This window comes from Canis aureus, chromosome 9 (genome assembly GCF_053574225.1).
Source record: "Canis aureus isolate CA01 chromosome 9, VMU_Caureus_v.1.0, whole genome shotgun sequence".
NCBI lineage: Eukaryota > Metazoa > Chordata > Mammalia > Carnivora > Canidae > Canis > Canis aureus.
The window spans coordinates 5,763,537-5,782,916 of NC_135619.1; the positions used below are offsets into that span (position 1 = coordinate 5,763,537).

At 37.7% G+C, this 19,380-nt stretch overlaps 1 gene segment (V, D, J or C); it reads left to right on the top strand.

The window, feature by feature from the left end:
• The first annotated feature begins 2,928 nt into the window (after positions 1 to 2,928).
• LOC144320269 (T cell receptor alpha variable 8-3-like) lies at positions 2,929 to 4,867 on the top strand. The segment is given in 2 exon segments: positions 2,929 to 3,226; positions 3,342 to 4,867. Coding segments are annotated over 2 exon segments (390 nt in total).
• The last annotated feature ends 14,513 nt before the right edge of the window (positions 4,868 to 19,380 follow it).

Below are 19,380 nucleotides of genomic sequence, written 5' to 3' on the forward strand. Positions count from 1 at the left end.
GGAGCATTTTCTCATGTGCATGTTGGCCATGTCTGTCTTCCTCTGTGAGATTTCTCTTCATGTCTTTTGCCCATTTCATGATTGGATTGTTTGTTTCTTTGGTGTTGAGTTCAATAAGTTCTTTATAGATCTTGGATAGTAGCCCTTTATCTGATATGTCATTTGCAAATATCTTCTCCCATTCTGTAGGTTGTCTTTTACTTTTGTTGACTGTATCCTTTGCTGTGCAGAAGCTTTGTATCTTGATGAAGTCCCAAGAGTTCATTTTTGCTTTTGTTTCTTTTGCCTTCGTGGATGTATCTTGCAAGAAGTTACTCTGGCCGAGTTCAAAAAGGGTGTTGCCTGTGTTCTTCTCTAGGATTTTGATGGAATCTTGTCTCACATTTAGATCTTTCATCCATTTTGAGTTTATCTTTGTGTATGGTGAAAGAGAGTGGTCTAGTTTCATTCTTCTGCATGTGGATGTCCAATTTTCCCAGCACCATTTATTGAAGAGGCTGTCTTTCTTCCAGTGGATAGTCTTTCCTTCTTTGTCGAATAATAGTTGACCATAAAGTTCAGGGTCCACTTCTGGGTTCTCTATTCTATTCCATTGATCTATGTGTCTGTTTTTGTGCCAGTACCACACTGACTTGATGACCACAGCTTTGTAGTACAACCTGAAATCTGGCATTGTGATGCCCCCAGCTATGGTTTTCTTTTTTAAAATTCCCCTGGCTATTCGAGGTCTTTTCTCATTCCACACAAATCTTAAAATAATTTGTTCTAACTCTCTGAAGAAAGTCCATGGTATTTTGAAGGGATTGCATTAAACGTGTACATTGCCCTGGGTAACATTGACATTTTCACAATATTAATTCAGCCAATCCATGAGCATGGAATATTTTTCCATCTCTTTGTGTCTTCCTCAATTTCTTTCAGAAGCGTTCTACAGTTTTGAGGGTATAGATCCTTTACGTCTTTGGTTAGGTTTTTTCCTGGGTATCTTATGCTTTTGGGTGCAATTGCAAATGGGATTGACTCCTTAATTTCTCTTTCTTCAGTCTCATTGTTAGTGTATAGAAATGCCACTGACTTCTGGGCATTGATTTTGTATCCTGCCACACTGCCAAATTGCTGTATGAGTTCTAGCAATCTTGGGGTGGAGGCTTTTGGGTTTTCTACGTAGAGCATCATGTCATCTGCAAAGAGGGAGAGTTTGACTTCTTCTTTGCCAATTCGAATGCCTTTAATGTCTTTTTGTTGTCTGATTACTGAGGCTAGGACTTCCAGTACTATGTTGAATAGCAGTGATGAGAGTGGTCATCCTTGTCTTGTTCCTGATCTTAGGGGAAAGGCTCCCAGTGCTTCCCCATTGAGAATGATATTTGCTGTGGGCTTTTCGTAGATGGCTTTCAAGATGTTGAGGAGTGTTCCCTCTATCCCTACACTCTGAAGAGTTTTGATCAGGAATGGATGCTGTATTTTGTAAATGCTTTCTCTGCATCTAATGAGAGGATCATATGGTTCTTGGTTTTTCTCTTGCTGATATGATGAATCACATTGATTGTTTTACGAGTGTTGAACCAGCCTTGTGTCGCGCGAATAAATCCTACTTGGTCATGGTGAATAATTTTCTTAATGTACTGTTGGATCCTACTGGCTAGTATCTTGTTGAGAATTTTTGCATCCATGTTCATCAGGGATATTGGTCTATAATCAGAGAGGTTCTTCTACTAGCCTTGAAGAAGCAAGTTGCCATGAGTTCTACAAATGCAAAGAAATGAATTGTGCCAACAACCACATGAGCTTGGAAGAGGATCCTCACACCTTAGACAAGACGGTGGTCTTAGTTGACTTTTTGATTGTAGGTTTGTGAGTTCTTGCTTAACTGTGCCCAGCCTTCTGACCTACAGAAACTGTGAGATAATAAATGGGTATTGTTCTAAGTCACAAAGCTCATAGCAATTTGCTACACAGCAATAGGTACCTAATACAAACTTAATAAACTGGTTGATGAATATCATCATTTCATAATATTTAGGATTTGTTATAGCATAAGAAAACTTGAAATGTAATGAAATCTTATAGTACACAGTGACTTAATAGATATTTTCCAAAATTTGACTATAATCCTAAAAATGTATGTATCATTATCATAATCCCCTGTGAATTATAAAACAATTTTTGTGGTCAATCATGATAGGAGTAAAGACTGAACTATTTTTCTTTTCTCTATTGAGGAAGTATTACAAATTTATTGTCAAGTTAAGAGAAAATTTTAAAAGTATGGAGCCAAAAAAAAAACCAAAAGAACAAAAAGTACTACATAAATTAAAAAACATTACATAAAAGTGTTACATAAACTTATGTATTAAATTCATTACATAAATTACATAATGAAATATGTAATTTTTAGATTTTATGATGTTGGTGGTGTTTGTTTCATAAAATTGTAATTTATTGTGATTTTATTTCTCATTCTAAAAAATTATTTTGTATCCAATTTTTTATTCAAAATTTTGTGTTCTTTTAAAAAGCTCCTATTTTGGATGATGAGTATTAAGGAGAGTACATGTTATATGATGAGCAATGGGTGTTACATGTGAATGATGAATCACTAGATTCTACATCTGAAAACAATTTTACCATATAGGTTAACTAATTAGAATTTAAATTAATACTTGAAGTAAAATAATTAAAATTAAAAGCCTCCATTTTATAAGTTTCAGGGCCTATGAAACATAGATCCCTCTGGGTACATAATCATAATGCTTTGAAATTCAACCACAGAAGGGTCAGGAATATGTGGGGAAGGTTCGCAAAAAACGTGAATGTGTCCTTTGCTCGTTTGGCCCGTAGAGGGCGCTGATGCCTAAATTGGAACCGGTTTTTCCGGGGCGGGGGGCGGGGACTCAGAATATGCCCTCCAAAGCCGTCTTACTCTGCAGCTTAAAGAGGTGTTCTGGAGGCAATTTTTAGACAAGGGCACATAAAGAATCTCAGACACTGGGGGCAGGCAGATTTGCCCAGAGAGCATCTCTTCCTAACAGTCCCTAAGAAGAAGGAGTCTAAATCCCCTATCATTCCTCCTCAACCTCAGAGCAATCTGGATTCAAGTACCCAGTCATCACATTTTATTTTATTTATTTTGTTTGTGAGAAATTTCCCAGAAACTCTCTATTTTTTCAGTGCTCGGCCATGACCTTCATGTTCATCGCAGCGCTTGAGGTGCTTCTGTTTCTAAGTGAGTAACATTCTATTTCACTCCCTTGTCCACAAATTAAACATTGTTCTGGGTTGACTCTGAATATAGACTTTTTCTTTAAGCAGAGTTCACTGACTCAGCCTTGATGTTTCAGGAGGAACCGGAGCCCAATCTGTGACCCAGCCTGATGCCCACATCACTGTCCCTGAAGAATCCCCTCTGGAGCTGAGATGCAACTATTCCTATGGTGCAACTCCATATCTCTACTGGTACGTGCAGTACCCCAACCAAGGCCTCAAGCTTCTCCTCAGGTACTTTTCAGGGGATACCGTGGTTCAAGGCATCAAAGGTTTCAAGGCTGAATTTAGTAAAACCTCCTTCCACCTGAAGAAACCCTCAGCCCATTGGAGCGACTCAGCCAAGTACTTCTGTGCTGCGAGTGACACAGTGTCTGGGACTGACCGGAGAGCTGCACACAAACCTCCTGAGACGTTGTAATTTAAAAGACTCAGGGTCTCAGCCTGAGTTATTTTCAGGAAGTCAACGTGTTCTGTAAAGATAAACAATGCAGAGAATTCAGAATCCTGGGAAGTGTTTAGTTTCTATGGACATCTTAGATAATTTTTCCTTTTGTTTTGTTTTGTGTTTCCATTTTGCAAACGCAAGAAGTGCAGCTTTTGCTGGTTTTTGAAATGCAGCATTTTTATCCTCTAGAGTCCCGATTCTAGAGGGAATAAAGCTATAGGATTTTCAACAAGCTGGAGAAGTTACTTGCTCTCATATCATTTGAAATAGTGATGAGTGGGCCGTCTGGATGACTCAGTACACTAAGCATCTGTCTTAGGCTCAGGTCACAATCCTGGGGTCCTGGGATCAAGTCCACTGTGGGCTCCCTTCTCAGCAGGTAGTCAGCTTCTCCCTCTCCCTCTGCCATTCCCCTCTTCTCATGTTCTCTCTCTCTCTCTCTCTCTCTCTCTCTTTCTCTTTAATAAGAAAATGAAAGCTTTAAAAAAATAAATAGTTATGGGCTAAGATGGTTTGGAGTTGACCATGTGAGTTGGCGTAAGGCAAATTGGAGAATAGCTTTGCAGAAACCCAGGGCAATTGCTTATGCCGATCTGCATTATCTCCAGAACATTTTACCAGTATACTGAGAGGCTTCTTTTGTCAAAGAACTTCAACATTTTGACTAAAATATTTGAGAATGGACCTAATTAAAGCTGGCATATTAAGGGTGTATACAGATGACCTTTAGAATGAAGGGAACACTGCCTTCTTTTTTTTTTTTATTGAAGTTAGATTTGCCGACATATAGTGTAACACCCAGTGCTTATCCCATCAAATGCCCTCCCCAGTTCCTGTCACCCAGAACACTGCCTGCTTTATCCAGTGGTCCTTGGTAATAGACACTCTAAATCAAACACATTGTCATGCTGAAGTTTCATGTGGAATCTTTGGCTTTTCAATGAGTGCCCAGTCTTTCTTTATCAGATACATTCAGGTGTCTGCTCCCCTATTTTTCTCTCCTCTAATTCAATTTCTCTAATGCCCATTGAATGCCCAATAATAATTAGTGGGTGCTTCATCATCTTTTTTTTCCTACACTTTTTCTACAGTGCCATTAATAAACACTTGCAATATTTTTGAGCAAGCCACCTGATCTTCAGTGTCTGCAGATCACTTGACCTCAATAAAAAATATGGAGGCCCTCATTTTCCATTCCTTGAATCTCCAAATCCATCTGCAGAGGATTCTTGTTATTTATAGAGTCTGAGACAGAAGCATAAACTGAAATTATATTTATATGTTATCAAACAGTTATTTTTCTTTTAAAATAATCTACAAGTGAAAAAGCAAAATACAAAAAAATAATAATCAACAGTTTTAGTAAAATGTGTTTAAAATTGAAATTTTATTTAAAAATTGTAAGCTTAGTTATAGATTTTTTTAATTTTTATTTATTTATGATAGTCACAGAAAGAGAGAGAGAGAGAGAGAGGCAGAGACACAGGCAGAGGGAGAAGCAGGCTCCATGCACCGGGAGTCAGATGTGGGATTCGATCCCGGGTCTCCAGGATCGCGCCCTGGGCCAAAGGCAGGCGCCAAACCGCTGCGCCACTCAGGGATCCCATAGATGTTTTTTATACAAATAAAGTTATTCACAGTTTTAGTGTCAATGTCCATCTAATTACCTAAATTAATAACACTACTTTTAATCTTTTTTTAAAAAATATTTTATTTATTTATTCATGACACATAGGGAGAGACACAGGCAGAGACACAGGCAGATGGAGAAGCAGGCTCCATGCAGGGAGCCTGACATGGGACTTGATCCCGGGTCTCCAGGGTCAGGCCCCGGGCTGAAGTCGGCACTATACCACTGAGCCACCCGGGCTGCCCTAATACCACCCTTTACGCAGTTACAGTCTAGAATAAATATGCATCGTTTAAAGTAGTATTGTTAAATTCTGCATAGTGTTTCAACCATCATGAGCACTGTTGTGAGTCCCATGCTGATAGGAGCGACCCTCAGAACCACAGATGAATACCTTTCGAAGCAATAAAATGGATCCTTAGCTCTCCTGGGAAATAATATTTCATTATGTACAACCTACCGCATCCATGCCATCTGAAAGAAGTGACTGGGTTAGTTAATTGATTTTTCTTTTCTTTTCCCTCAAATCCCCCAATTCCAAATTGAAGTCTGCAGAAGCACAGCTCACAAACTTTTCTGATATTCAAATGTAGTTTCAGAGGCAACTGTTAAAGTATGTGAATAAACCTTTTCCTTGAGTTTAAACTGTGTTAGTAGTTACATAAGGTTACATATTGTGCCCAGATCCAAGTGACAGACACCCAAATGCTTTAATACATTTATTCAGGTGTGCGTATGTGTTTGTGATCAGTGGTCCTGTCCCCATATTTGCTCATCTGACCAATCACCTTTCAAAGATCTCCCATCTTTGCTTTTGTTACTCTCCATTCTTGTCACCTGCATAGAAGGCATACGGTATTATATCCTCCACTGAGCTGCCTCCTATAATAGAGGCTTAAAGTAATTGTTGCTGTCTTGGTGTTCATGTAATATTTATACTGCATCCTCTAGGCCTTATTACATTTAGAGAGATGTTTGTCTCCCCCACTATTATCACAAGCTCTGTGAAGGGAGGTCTACTGCCTAATTCCTTTTTGTATTTTCCCAGTTCTGGAACACTTGAATACATTGACTAGACTATATTGAATCACATGCGGAGGGGGATCACGTTAGAGGCTTCATTTTTTCTAAGTTCCTAGCTAAAAATTAAATAGACTGTTTCCATATCATTACCTAAAAATATATTACATGAAAGCATTTATTTTCATAAAAAAGCACTGTGGGCGATTCATGGACCAATCCATGGTACTCTCCATCCTTGTGGACATTTCTGTGGTTTCAGGTCAATCCACAGGTATGATCCCTGACAAGGACAGCTGTGCTGAGCTAGATAGACCTGCTGAGTAAAAAGTGTTTCTTTCCTAGGGTTCTAGCCATTGGGAGGCACTATAGGCTTTTCTTAAACCAAGACTATGCTGAGACCTACTTGTGAATAGTATTTGTAATAAGTAGTAAAGAAGGGAGAATAATTGGGTGTGAGGAAAAACTAAATCATTATCATCATGTAAGAAATATGCTTCTTGCTGAATATTTCTGTCAATTTCTGCCTTCTTCCCCAATTCAAGTACTAGAGGTTTCTAGCTCTACTGTATATCCGTATTTACGTTGTTATCACGTTTGTCTGTATTATTACCTTAATCTGCCTCCATCAAAAAAGACTTCTAGATCAAAGAATCCTATAAAGCAAAAGGGAAGATGAAGAATTTCCAAGTTCAGAAATCAGATTTTTTCTTATACTATATGTTGGCAAATTGAATTTAAATAAAATATTAAGAAAAGAAATCAGATTTTTCTGATTTGTTTCATTTTTACTGCTTAAGAATTTTCTGGATTGGGGGAAATAGGAACTTCCATTCACCGACTCAAAATTATTTCTAAACCATTACATGCTACCTTTTCTTTAGTATTCTTTCTGTGTCTTTCATATAGCTAGAAAACTAAAAAAGAGGGAAGACAGAGAAGCTAAGGGGGCAAAAAGGAGAATATGAGGAAGTAGAAGCACATTGAGGAGGAATATGGAAGGAAAAGAGGAAGAGAGAGAAATTGGAAAAAAGATTCACTGAACTGCAAGTGTGAATCATGGGAAACTACAGCCAAGAATTAGAAAATAAAATATTATGCGGCGAAGTTAATATGTAGAAATAATGTCCAAATTGATCTATTTTTTCCTCACAATTTACAGTCTTATTAGGTTCATTTCCCATAATAATATTTACCACCAGTCTTGGAAATTCCAGGAGAGTATCAAGCCATAAATATTTCACGTATTCCAATAACAGGAACTCATTAAGTATATAATATATAACATTTACGTTTATATTATTTGACACAACCGGAATGACTCTCATATAATTAATTCATAGGTGAGTAAACATCTTTTTGTCAGAATACTTGCCCGTTTTTCAGATTTTAAAACGTGGAAATTCTTTCTATGACTCCCTTCCCCCATTAGCTTAGATGAAGCCTGGTTCCCTTTGCAGGGGGCAGTGGGAGGGGGTGGGACAACACTCTCCCTTTCCTTTTCCCTCACTGTGACTTCCAGGATTAGCAGTAGATTTCTGAAGTATCAGAGTAACTGATATTTTGTCATATCCCCACCCAGCCCCTTCTTAGTGGCGTGGAGGCGAGAGGGTGGGGCTTCATGTCCCAGAGGTCTGGCCCGGAGCAGTGTGTGTTGGGTGAGGCTGATTGGTGGCAGAAACAGGAACAGTTCCAGATTCTAGTTGTGACACTCACGCCCCAGGATTTAGTTAAATATATGTGGTGGTGAAAATGTCCTGGTCAGCAAAGCAAAGCATCACGAAGAGGCTATTGGTCACTGTGCTGGGTCTTTTGTGCATCCAAGTTTGCTGTGAGTTGGGATTGTCCCCCGTGGGAATCTGAAAGGATTTAGCAACTGCAGGATTATAGATGGAGGGGGAGAAATGGGGAGGGAAGGGGCTCACCAGTCTTGCAGACTTTCTATCCTCATAATCTATGGACTATGTGGACGTTTTCCAGGTTTTGGAGGTGTAACAGTGACCATCCCCTGTGACCACGTCTCTGTTTCTCATCAGGTGTGACAGGCATGGAGGTGGAGCAGAGGCCCCTCGTTGAGAGTGTGCTGGAGGGAGCCAGTCCCACGCTGCAGTGCAATTTTTCTACCTCTGCGACCAGCGTGCAGTGGTTTCGCCAAGATCCTGGAGGCCACCTCGTCCACCTGTTTTACATTCCTTCGGGGACAAAGCACAATGGAAGATTAAACTCTACGACAGTCACTAAAGAGCGCCGCAGCTCATTGTACATTTTTTCTTCCCAGACCACAGACTCAGCCATTTACTTCTGTGCGGTGAAGCCACACTGCTCCACAGACACCTGCTGCCGGTGCACAAACTCTCAGCTGGTCTTGGCTCCTCCTCCAGCCACCAGCAGATCAGGAGGCCACGACCCAGCAATTGCATGGCTTACTACTCCTTGGTTGAGTTGGAGCCCCTCCTTGGTCCTGCAGATTTGGGACTTTGGTCCTTATCGTCCCTTCTCAACCTGGTATCTCTTTTTCTGCATTATAAACCTCTAATTTGGAACATGAAGAGTAACTAATAAGAAGAAAGAATTAAAATAAATATTTAAGCCACAGTAGGCTGGACTCCAAAAGGGCAAAAAGTGAAAGGAATAAAGAAGAGAAAAAAAATCATTCCGGTAAAGATGTCACTAGGCAATGATCTGGTTTAGCTGAGTGTCTTGAGGGTTCAGGTCTGTCTCAGCACAAAGTGTCCCAACAGACAATTGTAAATAGTTGCATCTCATCCCACTAGTGCTGCAAAGCAAACACAAAAGTGTTTTTAAAAAAATGTTGTTTTGCTGAATGTTCATATACAAACTTTGTCACCAAACACAAAACAAATCTATTATTTTGTAGTTCTGGACTCGAGAAGTCAGTAAACCAGTTTCTCTGTCTAGTCAAGGTCTTGGCAGGATTGAGTCTTTCTAGAGGCTCTGGAGAAGAATCCATTTCCTCGCCTTTTCCAGCTTCTGGATGTCACCTGGATTCCTTTGCCCATGACCCTTTCTTTTTCGTTTTCTTTTTTTTTTTTTTTAAGATTTTATTTATTATTCATGAGAGACACAGAGAGAGAGAGGCAGAGGCAGAGGGAGAAGCAGGCTCCATGCAGGGAGCCCGATGTGGGACTCGATTCCCAGACTCCAGGATCACACCCTGGGCCAAAGGCAGGCGCTAAACCGCTGAGCCACCTGGGGATCCCACCCATGACCCTTGAATCATTCCAGCTTCTTGCTGCTTCGACCATATCTCTTTCCTCTTCTGGAGCAAAATCTCCTATTTCATTCTTATAAAGACACTCATAGTTATATTTAGGGCCTACTCAGATAATCCAGGATAATTCATATGAAGATCCTTACATTAATCACACATCCAAAGTCCATTTTGCTGTATTCATTCACATATTCAGATATCAAACATATTAGGACTTTGATATTGTTTGGGGGCCATTATTCAGGCCACAAATATCATAGCAAGTCTGATATCTATTCTCCGCCCCTTTAGGACTTGTTACTTGCTTGTTTATTTGTTTGGTGGCTTGACTCTGAGTTACGCCAATTTTCCTCACAGTGTGCAGCCTCTGACATAGGTCCCAGGAGGTCTTGGGGATATACCCAGACACCCAGGTATGACATTGGTTTTAGCCAGACACTCTTTGGTGGTCCTTTTCCCTGATCTGTGGTAAGCCCTCTGCCCTTGTTTGCATCACACCTAGCCATTAGCCTCAACTGAGTATTGGCTGATTGTTACATGGTCTTTAACAATGCCCCAGTGGGTAGAAATTGCTCGAAGCCCCTTCGCAGAGGTAGTCTTTGAGATTTATCACTGAGGCTTCTTCTGACCCCTGGAAGATTCTTCCTACTTCTCTTTCCTGTTAAATTTCTAGCTAGTTTATGATTTAGCTTACTGCTGTTCTTGAGCCACCTGCTTCTACTAGTTGTTTACTACCAAAATCTCTACTGTTTTCAAAAGTACCCTTAAACTTAAAGTTCCCCATACTCTGTTCCAGATGAAATCTTCTCTATGGGAGAGCCCTATTCTTTTTTTTTAATAATAAATTTATTTTTTATTGGTGTTCAATTTGCCAACATACAGAATAACACCCAGTGCTCATCCCGTCAAGTGCCCCCCTCAGTGCCCGTCACCCACTCACCCCCACCCCCCGCCCTCCTCCCCTTCCACCACCCCTAGTTCATTTCCCAGAGTTAGGAGTCTTCCATGTTCTGTCTCCCTTTCTGATATTTCCTACCCATTTCTTCTCCTAATGATTTTTTTTGTTATCTTTTTAAGCAGGGGGGAGTGGCCAACCGAAGAAAAAGAGTGACCAGCAGCAGGTGATATAGGGCCCTCAATCTCTGACAGTCTGGGAAAGAGAGATTTCTACTCTGAACTGTACTTATGAGAACAGTGCTTTTGACTACTTTCTATGGTACTGGCAATACCCTAGTAAAGGCCTTGAATGCTTGCTAACCATGCTCTTGGTTGAGAGTACAAAGGAAAATGGAAGATTCACAGTTTCCCTCAATGTAAGTGCAAAAAAATTCCTATTGCACATCAGAGCTTCCCAGCCTGGAGACTCAACCACCTACCTCTGTGCAGCAAGAGCACAGTGCTTCCCAGCCACCTATATCCTGTCCCCAAACCTGAAGCTGAGGCTCCAGACAAACTCTACTGTGTAGAAGAAATACACACACACATACAACCTGTTTGGCCACAAAAAAAATTCTGGATACATTTAAAAGGATTGAAATTATATAGAATTTGTTCTCTGACCAAAGTGAAATTGATTCAGAAAATCAACTGCAAAAAAAAAAAAAGTCTCTAGAAACTTTCAAATATTTGGAATTTAAGCATTAACTTTAAAATATAGTAGTCTCCTCTTAACTGCAGTTTTATTTTCTGTGGTCTCGGTTACCTATGGTCAACCACAGTCTGGAAGCAGATGATCTTTCTTCTGGCATATTGTCAGAAGATCAATAGTAAACCAATACTAGGTCAAAATGCTTATTTCATTCACCTCACTTCATCTCATCATGTAGACATTTTCTTATCTCACATCATCATAAGAAAGAAAAGGGGTGTACAGTATGATAAGATATTTTGAGAGACCACATTCACATAACTTTTATTATGGTTTATAAAATATAAATATATATGGGATGTAGTTAAAATAATACATAGAAAGAAATTTAACATTTTATTTTATTTTGATTCCAGTGTAGCTAACATAGTGTTGCATTAGTTTTAGGTGTACAATCTAGTGATTCAACAATTCTATACACTATTCAATGTTCATCATGATGTACTTTTAATCCCCTTCACCTAAAGTTCAACATTTTGGATATTTATATTCCTATAGAAGAAAAGTTGAAAAACACTGCTCTAAGCTTTCAACAAAAGAAGATAAAAGAGAAGAATAAATGAAACCCAACCTAAGATAAAAGAAAAAAAATTAGAAAGCCAAACTGGGGTGCACATGGATGGCTCAGTGGTTGAGCGTCTGCCTTTGGCTCAGGGCATGATCTCAGGGTCCCGGGACTGAGTCCTACATGGGCTCCAGGGAGGGAGCTTGCTTTTCCCTCTGCCTATGTCTCTTCTCTGCCTCTCTCTGTATCTCTCATGAGTAAATAAAATCTTTTTTAAAAACTACAAATCAAACAATAAAGATAAGAAACTTGAAAGTTTATTCTCTTTCAATTATTAATAAAATTGATATGTCCCTAGCAAGAATTATCAAAGAAAAAAAGAGAGAAGACACTAATTTAAATGTAAGGAATGAAAACGAAAACCACACCGCAGATTCTACACTAAAAGGATAATAAAAGAATATTATTAACAATTTTGTGCTGCTGAGTAAAAGCGTAGAAGTAGACCCACACAAGTGGGGACAACTAATTTCTTGACAAAGGTTTCAAGGCAACTCAATGAAAGAAAGATAGCCACAAAAGGTATTGGGACAATTGAATATTCATAATAACAATTGAACTTTGACCTAAATCTCACACATTTATACAAAAATTTGAAGACAGTCTCAAAGTGGGTCATATATCCAAGTGTAATATATAACACTATAATTCTTTCTGAAGAAAATATAAGAGAAACTATTCATGACCTAGACCCAGGTGAAGGAATTTTTCACAAGATGCTGAAAGCACAATCCATTAAAAAAAATCAATGACCTAGATTTCACCAAAATTAAGAACATTTTTTTCTATGAAACACAGTGAGGAGAATGAAAAAGACAAAGCACAGACAGGTAGAAAATATTTGCAAAACACATTTTCATCAAAGGACTGGTATTCAGAATATAAAGAACTTTCTAAACTCAATAGGAAGGAAACAAATAATCCAATTAAAAATGGGCTAAAAACTCATGCAGACACTCTGCCAAAGAAGATATGTGGTAGAGAAATTAGCATATAAATAAGCATATGAACAGATGTTTAACTTCATTAGCTACTAGGGAAATACAAATTAAAACCACATAGAGATACCACACCACATCTATCAGAGTGGCTAAAATAAAAAGTACTGGCAATTCCAAGTTCTGACAAAGATACAGAGAAATCGGATCATTCATATGGAGCTGGTGAGAGAGTGGCACAGTCCCTCTGGAAACCAGTTTGGCAGTTTCACATAAAGTTAAACACAGCAATCATGTTCATGGGTACATATATAATAGAGAAATGGTAAACTTATGTTCACACAAAAATCTGTATATGAATGTTTACAGGAACTCTATTCAAGGTGGCCAGAAACTGGAAACCATCCAGATCTTTTTCATTGGGATAAATGAAAAATAAATATAAATATAAATAAATATATAAATATATAAATATATATATATATATATATATATATATATATATATATATATACTGTGGTATATTCATATAATGGAATACTATTTAGTAATAAAAAAGAAAAGACTATTTATACAGGCAACAACTGGATGGATCTCAAGGACATTGTGCTGAGTGAAAAAAGTCTCAGAAGGCTACATAATGTATGCTTTCATTTATTGGATTATTATGATTCCATAAAAATGGCTCTATTTATACAACATTCTCAAAAGGACCAAATTATAGGGATCAGTGGTTGTCAGGGGTTGTCAGGGGTTGTCAGGGGTTGTCAGGGGTTGTCAGGGGTTGTCAGCGGTTGCAGGCACAGGAGGGTGTCCAAAGGGAGTTTCTTTAGAGTGATGGAATAGTTTTGTATCTTGACTGCAGCGTTGGTTACACAAACCTATACATCTGATAAAACTTCATAGAGTTATGCATTAAAAAGGGAGTTCATGTAAAAACTGGTGCATCAGGGTATGAATGGCATTGTATCAACATCAATTTTCTGATTTTGATTATTATACTACAGTTAATGTAAGATTTTGTCATTGGAGAAAGTTGGGTGAAGTGTACAAGAGATTTCTGCAATGTTTTTGCAATTTCTATATGAGTCCAAAATTATTTCAAAATAAAAACTAAACGTGTGAGGAAACGAGATTTGTGAACATTTCTGACTGGAGTGTAAACTGGGCAATCGCTTTGGCAGTTTCTCAGAAAACTAAAAATACATCTACCACAACCCAACAATTCCACTTATAGGCATTTACCCAAGGGAAATGAAAACAGGTCTACCAAAAGATTTGTACAGGAATATTCACAGCAACTTTTTCATAATAGCAAGAAACCAGAGAAAATGTACATAAACAACAAATTAAATAAGGTGCTGTATATATACAACGGGATATTAATTCAGCTATAAAATGGACAGAACCACTGATACCCATGTGAACATGAATAAACGTCAGTGACATAATGCCTAGCAAAAAATTCCAGATACAAAGTGGTACATATAGTTTGACTCCAATTATATGAAATTCTAAAATAAGCAAACCAATCCATAGTGAAATAAAGCAGAACAATGGTTTCTTCTGTGGGTTGGGAATTGTTTGGGTGGGGTACAAGGGATCTCAGTATAGTGAAGAAAATACTCCAGGGATCTCTGGATGGCTCAGTCGTTTGGCCCCTGCTTTCAGCCCAGGGCGTGATCCTGGAGTCCCGGAATCAAATCCCACATCAGGCTCCCTGCGTGGGGCCTGCTTCTCCTCTGTCTGTTTCTCTGCCTCTCTTTCTCTTTTTCTGTGTCTTTCATGAATAAATGAATAAAATCTAAAAAAAAAAAAGAAAATACTCCATAGTTTGATGGGGGTATGGTTTATAAGTCTGCAATTTTCAAATGTCTCTAACTTTATACGTATGACCCATTTATTACATTGTATAAATTATTAAAAATAAAGTATAAAAATTAATCAAACAGCAACAAAACCAAAGCAATAAACAGGGAAATCCAGTGCTGGCTATTTTTAGTGAACTGAAAAAGAGGCCAATATTTGATAATATTAGTAGCAGAAAACTTAGAAAATACTTAAACAATGTGGTAGGCTAAATAATGACCCTCAAAGATGTTCATGTCATTTCCCTGGAATCTGTGAATATATTATTTTACATGATGTAGAGGAGGAAGAAATTTCCTGCTTTACTCCCAGGCTTCTTCCAGCTGATTTAGAAATTAAATTGACACAACACAGATCAAGAAGAGAAAAAGACAATTTTTATTATATGTTCATGGAGGCCCAATAATGAAGTTGAGACCCAAAAAAATGACAAAAGCATCGAGTTTTTATACAATTTAGACATAGAGAACATAGACTTGTGAGGAATTTAGAAGACAAAAACCTAAGCTATTTGGAAACTTTAATTAATAAAGAATTCTAAGCAGAATTGGAGCTGAGTAGTAGAATAGTAAAAAGTTACAATATCTGTTTCTATAGCTTTCTTGGCTTTAAAGTCCTTATCTTTGGTGATAAGGATGTCTTTTTACTTCTTAATACTGGGAAGGTATTTTTCACATTGGAGATTTGTTTCTTGTTTTCAGTACAGAGGAGGAGCTGAGTGTCCTTGCACATGCTGTTTCCAAAAGAGTTTCAGTTCGAAATAATCAGTATGCCTTTGTGGTACATTTTGGGACACCTGCCCTGGATCCCAACAAAGGCAAAAAAAAAAAAAAAAAGGAAGAAAAGAAAAAAAAGAAAGAAACACCTTTGCAGATGTGGTTATTTAAGGACCTTGAGATGGGGAGTTTATTCTGGGTTATAAGAGGGGGACGTTAGAGTCAGAGGAGAGAAGGTAATGTGATGACATTACCAGAGGGGAAATAAGGATGTGGAACTTAGGACATGTGGGATGTCCTTAGGACATGAGGGATGTGATGTGGAACTTAGGACAGCCTCTATAAGTTGGACAAAGCAAGAAAACAGTTATTCCCTGTGGCTTCCAAAAGAACTTAGGAGCAGCTGGCACCTTGATTTTCAGTCCAGTGGAAATGATTTTGGGCTTCCAACCTTCAGAGCTGTAAAAGAATACATTTTTATTGTTTTTTAAAAAAGATTTTATTTATTAAAGAAAGGAAAGAAAGAAAGAAAGAAAGAAAGAAAGAAAGAAAGAAAGAGAAAGAAAGAAAGAAAGAAAGAAAGAAAGAAAGAAAGAAAGAAAGAAAGAAAGCAAGCAAGCATAGTGGGGAGGAGCAATGGGAGAGGGAGAACGAGGCTACCAGCTGAGCAGGGAGACTGAAGTGAAACTCAACTCGATTCCCAAGATCCCAGGATCATGACCTGAGCCAAAGGCAGATGCCTAACTGAGCCACAGCGATGCCCCCATTTTTATCATTTTAAGCCATCAGGTTGTGGTAAGTTTTCAGGAAACTAATAAAAATCATCATATGAAAGATTAAAAAGCAGACATATCTAGAGATACATTAGAAATTAAAATATTATTAGGAAAAAGTTATCCTGAGCCAGTAAGTTTTAAAACTGAGAAAAAGGAGCACTTGGTTGGCTCAGCAGTTGAACCTCTGCCTTTGGCTCAGGGCGTGATCCGGGGGTCCTGGGATGGAGTCCCAGGTCAGGCTCCCTGCATGGAGCCTGCTTCTCCCTCTGCCTGTGTCTCTGCCTCTCTCTCTCTCTCTCTCTCTCTCTCTGTGTGTCTCTCATTGAATAAATGAATAATGTTTTTAAAAAGAAAAAAACTGAGATAAAGGAACAACTTAATAGAGAAAATATATTATCAAAAGAAAACTCAAGAAGAAATTTTAAGAAACTTAATAGATTGATAATGATTAAAGTGATTTGATAATTATAAAAAAAAGTTCCTAAAGCATTAGTAATAGATGGAATATTTTTAACCTGCATGTGAGCCTCACTACAAAATTAAAAAAATAAGATGCATAGAAATATCTATGTGTAAACCATATAACCAATAAAATATTAGAAATTATGGTTACATAGAGAACTCCTACAAATAAATAAGGCAAACATCCAATATAAAACAGATAAAAACATAAAAGATAATCTAAAGAAGAAGAATTAGGCATGGCCAGCGAACACATAAAACATCAATTTCTACAGTTTCCTCTGTTTCCTCTATAATCAAAGGAAATTAAGTTAAAAGAAATTACTATTTCGTTTCTATCAGATCAACAAAAAATTAAAAGTCTAATGAAAGCGTGTTGACAAGAATACAAGGAGATGAGGACTATTATACCTTTTCAATTGGAGAAAAACAATCACCACACAGAATACAATTTTCCAACCACTTAGGATAACAATTTGCCTAACCTAATAAAGAAGATACACATATCTTAAGAAATCCAGCAGTTCCAATTCCTGATGTCTACATTAAAGAAGTTCAAACATTTGAACAAGGAGGCATCTACAGGATACTCAACTGCAGCACTGTTTAAATGTGAGAATAACCAATCAATAATGAATTGGACAAATAGTGAATTATTCACACGTTGAAAATATCATATAACCATTTCTATGCATATTATCTTAGATGAGTCTTTAAAAAAAGTGCTGAGTATAAAAAGTAACATAATGATACATACTACATTACACTATTTTATAAGAAATGTCGGAATACAAGCAGAGTATAATATATTGTTATATGATACATACTTATAAGGCTAAAATTTAAAAAGACATGCATGGAATATTCCTAATAGTGGTTACTACTTTAGAAACAGAAGGAATAGGGGTTTCTTTTAGTTCTATCTGTAATGTTTGAGAGAAAGAAAGAGAGATCTGTAGAAAACGTAGCAAAATTAAATATTTGCTTATTTCATTGCTGGGAGGCAAAGATGTCTGTTAGATAACTTTTTATACCTTTCCATATGAAAAGTATTTAGTGATTTTTTTTCTCATTCTACCAGTTCATGGAATGGGGAATGCGATACTTACTACCTACAACTTTGTCAGATGTGTTCCCAATAGGCTAAATAAATCCCAATAAAAATTCCATTAGAAAAATCTTTCATTTGGCTTGTGAATTAAAGGGTGTTCAACCTAAAATAAACAACACAGAGACTCCTTTCTCAATTCACACTGTGCATGTTTTCAATGTTTTTATCTTTCAAAAAGGTCAAGTGGAAAAGAAATCAATTGGCTCAATAATGAGAGAGAGATGTGCCCACATGATGTCAGTATATGTTAGAAATGATTTCAATAAAGTTGTGGGATGTAAAATCAATATACAAAAATCAGTTGTGTTTCTGTATACTAATAACAAACTATCAGAAAGAGAAACTAAGAAAACAACCCCATTTACAATTGTGTCAAAAAGAATAAAATGTCTAGGAATAAATTTAACCAAGGAGGTCAAAGACCTGTCTACTGAAAACTGTAAGACATTGATGAAAAAAATTGAAGAATACTCAAATAAATGAAAAGATATTCCATAATCATGGATTGGAAAAATTTATATTGTTAATATGTTCATACTCGTCAAAACAATCCTTGGAATCAAACAGTCTCTATGAAAATTCCAAGGAGGAAAGACTATCCACTGGAAAAAAGACAGTCTCTTCAATAAATGGTGCTGGGAAAATTGGACATCCACATGCAGAAGAATGAAACTAGACCACTCTCTTTCACCATACACAAAGATAAACTCAAAATGAATGAAAGATCTAAATGTGAGACAAGAGTCCATCAAAATCCTAGAGGACAACACAGGCAATACCCTTTTTGAACTCAGCCACAGTAATTTCTTGCAAGATACATCCATGAAGGCAAAAGAAACAAAAGCAAAAATGAACTATTGGGACTTCCTCAAGATAGGAAGATTTTGCACAGCAAAGGATACAGTCAACAAAACTCAAAGACAACCTATAGAATGGGAGAAGATATTTGCAAATGACGTATCAGATAAAGGCTAGTTTCCAAGATCTATAAAGAACTTATTAAACTCAACAGCAAAGAAACAAACAATCCAATCATGAAATGGGCAAAAGACATGAACAGAAATCTCACAGAGGAAGACATAGACATGGCCAACACGCACATGGGAAGATGCTCCGCATCACTTGCCATCAGGGAAATACAAATCAAAACCACAATGAGATCCCACCTCACCCCAGTGAGAATGGGGAAAATTAACAAGGCAGGAAACCACAAATGTTGGAGAGGATGTGGAGAAAGGGGAACCCTCTTGCACTGTTGGTGGGAATGTGAACTGGTGCAGCCACTCTGGAAAACTGTGTGGAGGTTCCTCAAAGAGTTATAAATAGATCTGCCCTACGACCCAGCAATTGCACTGTTGGGGATTTACCCCAAAGATTCAAATGCAATGAAATGCCGGGACACCTGCACCCCGATGTTTCTAGCAGCAATGTGCACAATAGCCAAACTGTGGAAGGAGCCTCAGTGTCCATCGAAAGATGAATGGATCAAGAAGATGTGGTTTATGTATACAATGGAATATTCCTCAGCCATTAGAAATGACAAATACCCACCATTTGCTTTGACGTGGATGGCACTGGAGGGTATTATGCTGAGTGAACTGAGTCAACTGGAGAAGGACAAACATTATATGTTCTCATTCATTTGGGGAATATAAAAAATAATGAAAGGGAATAAAGGGGAAAGGAGAAAAAATAAGTGGG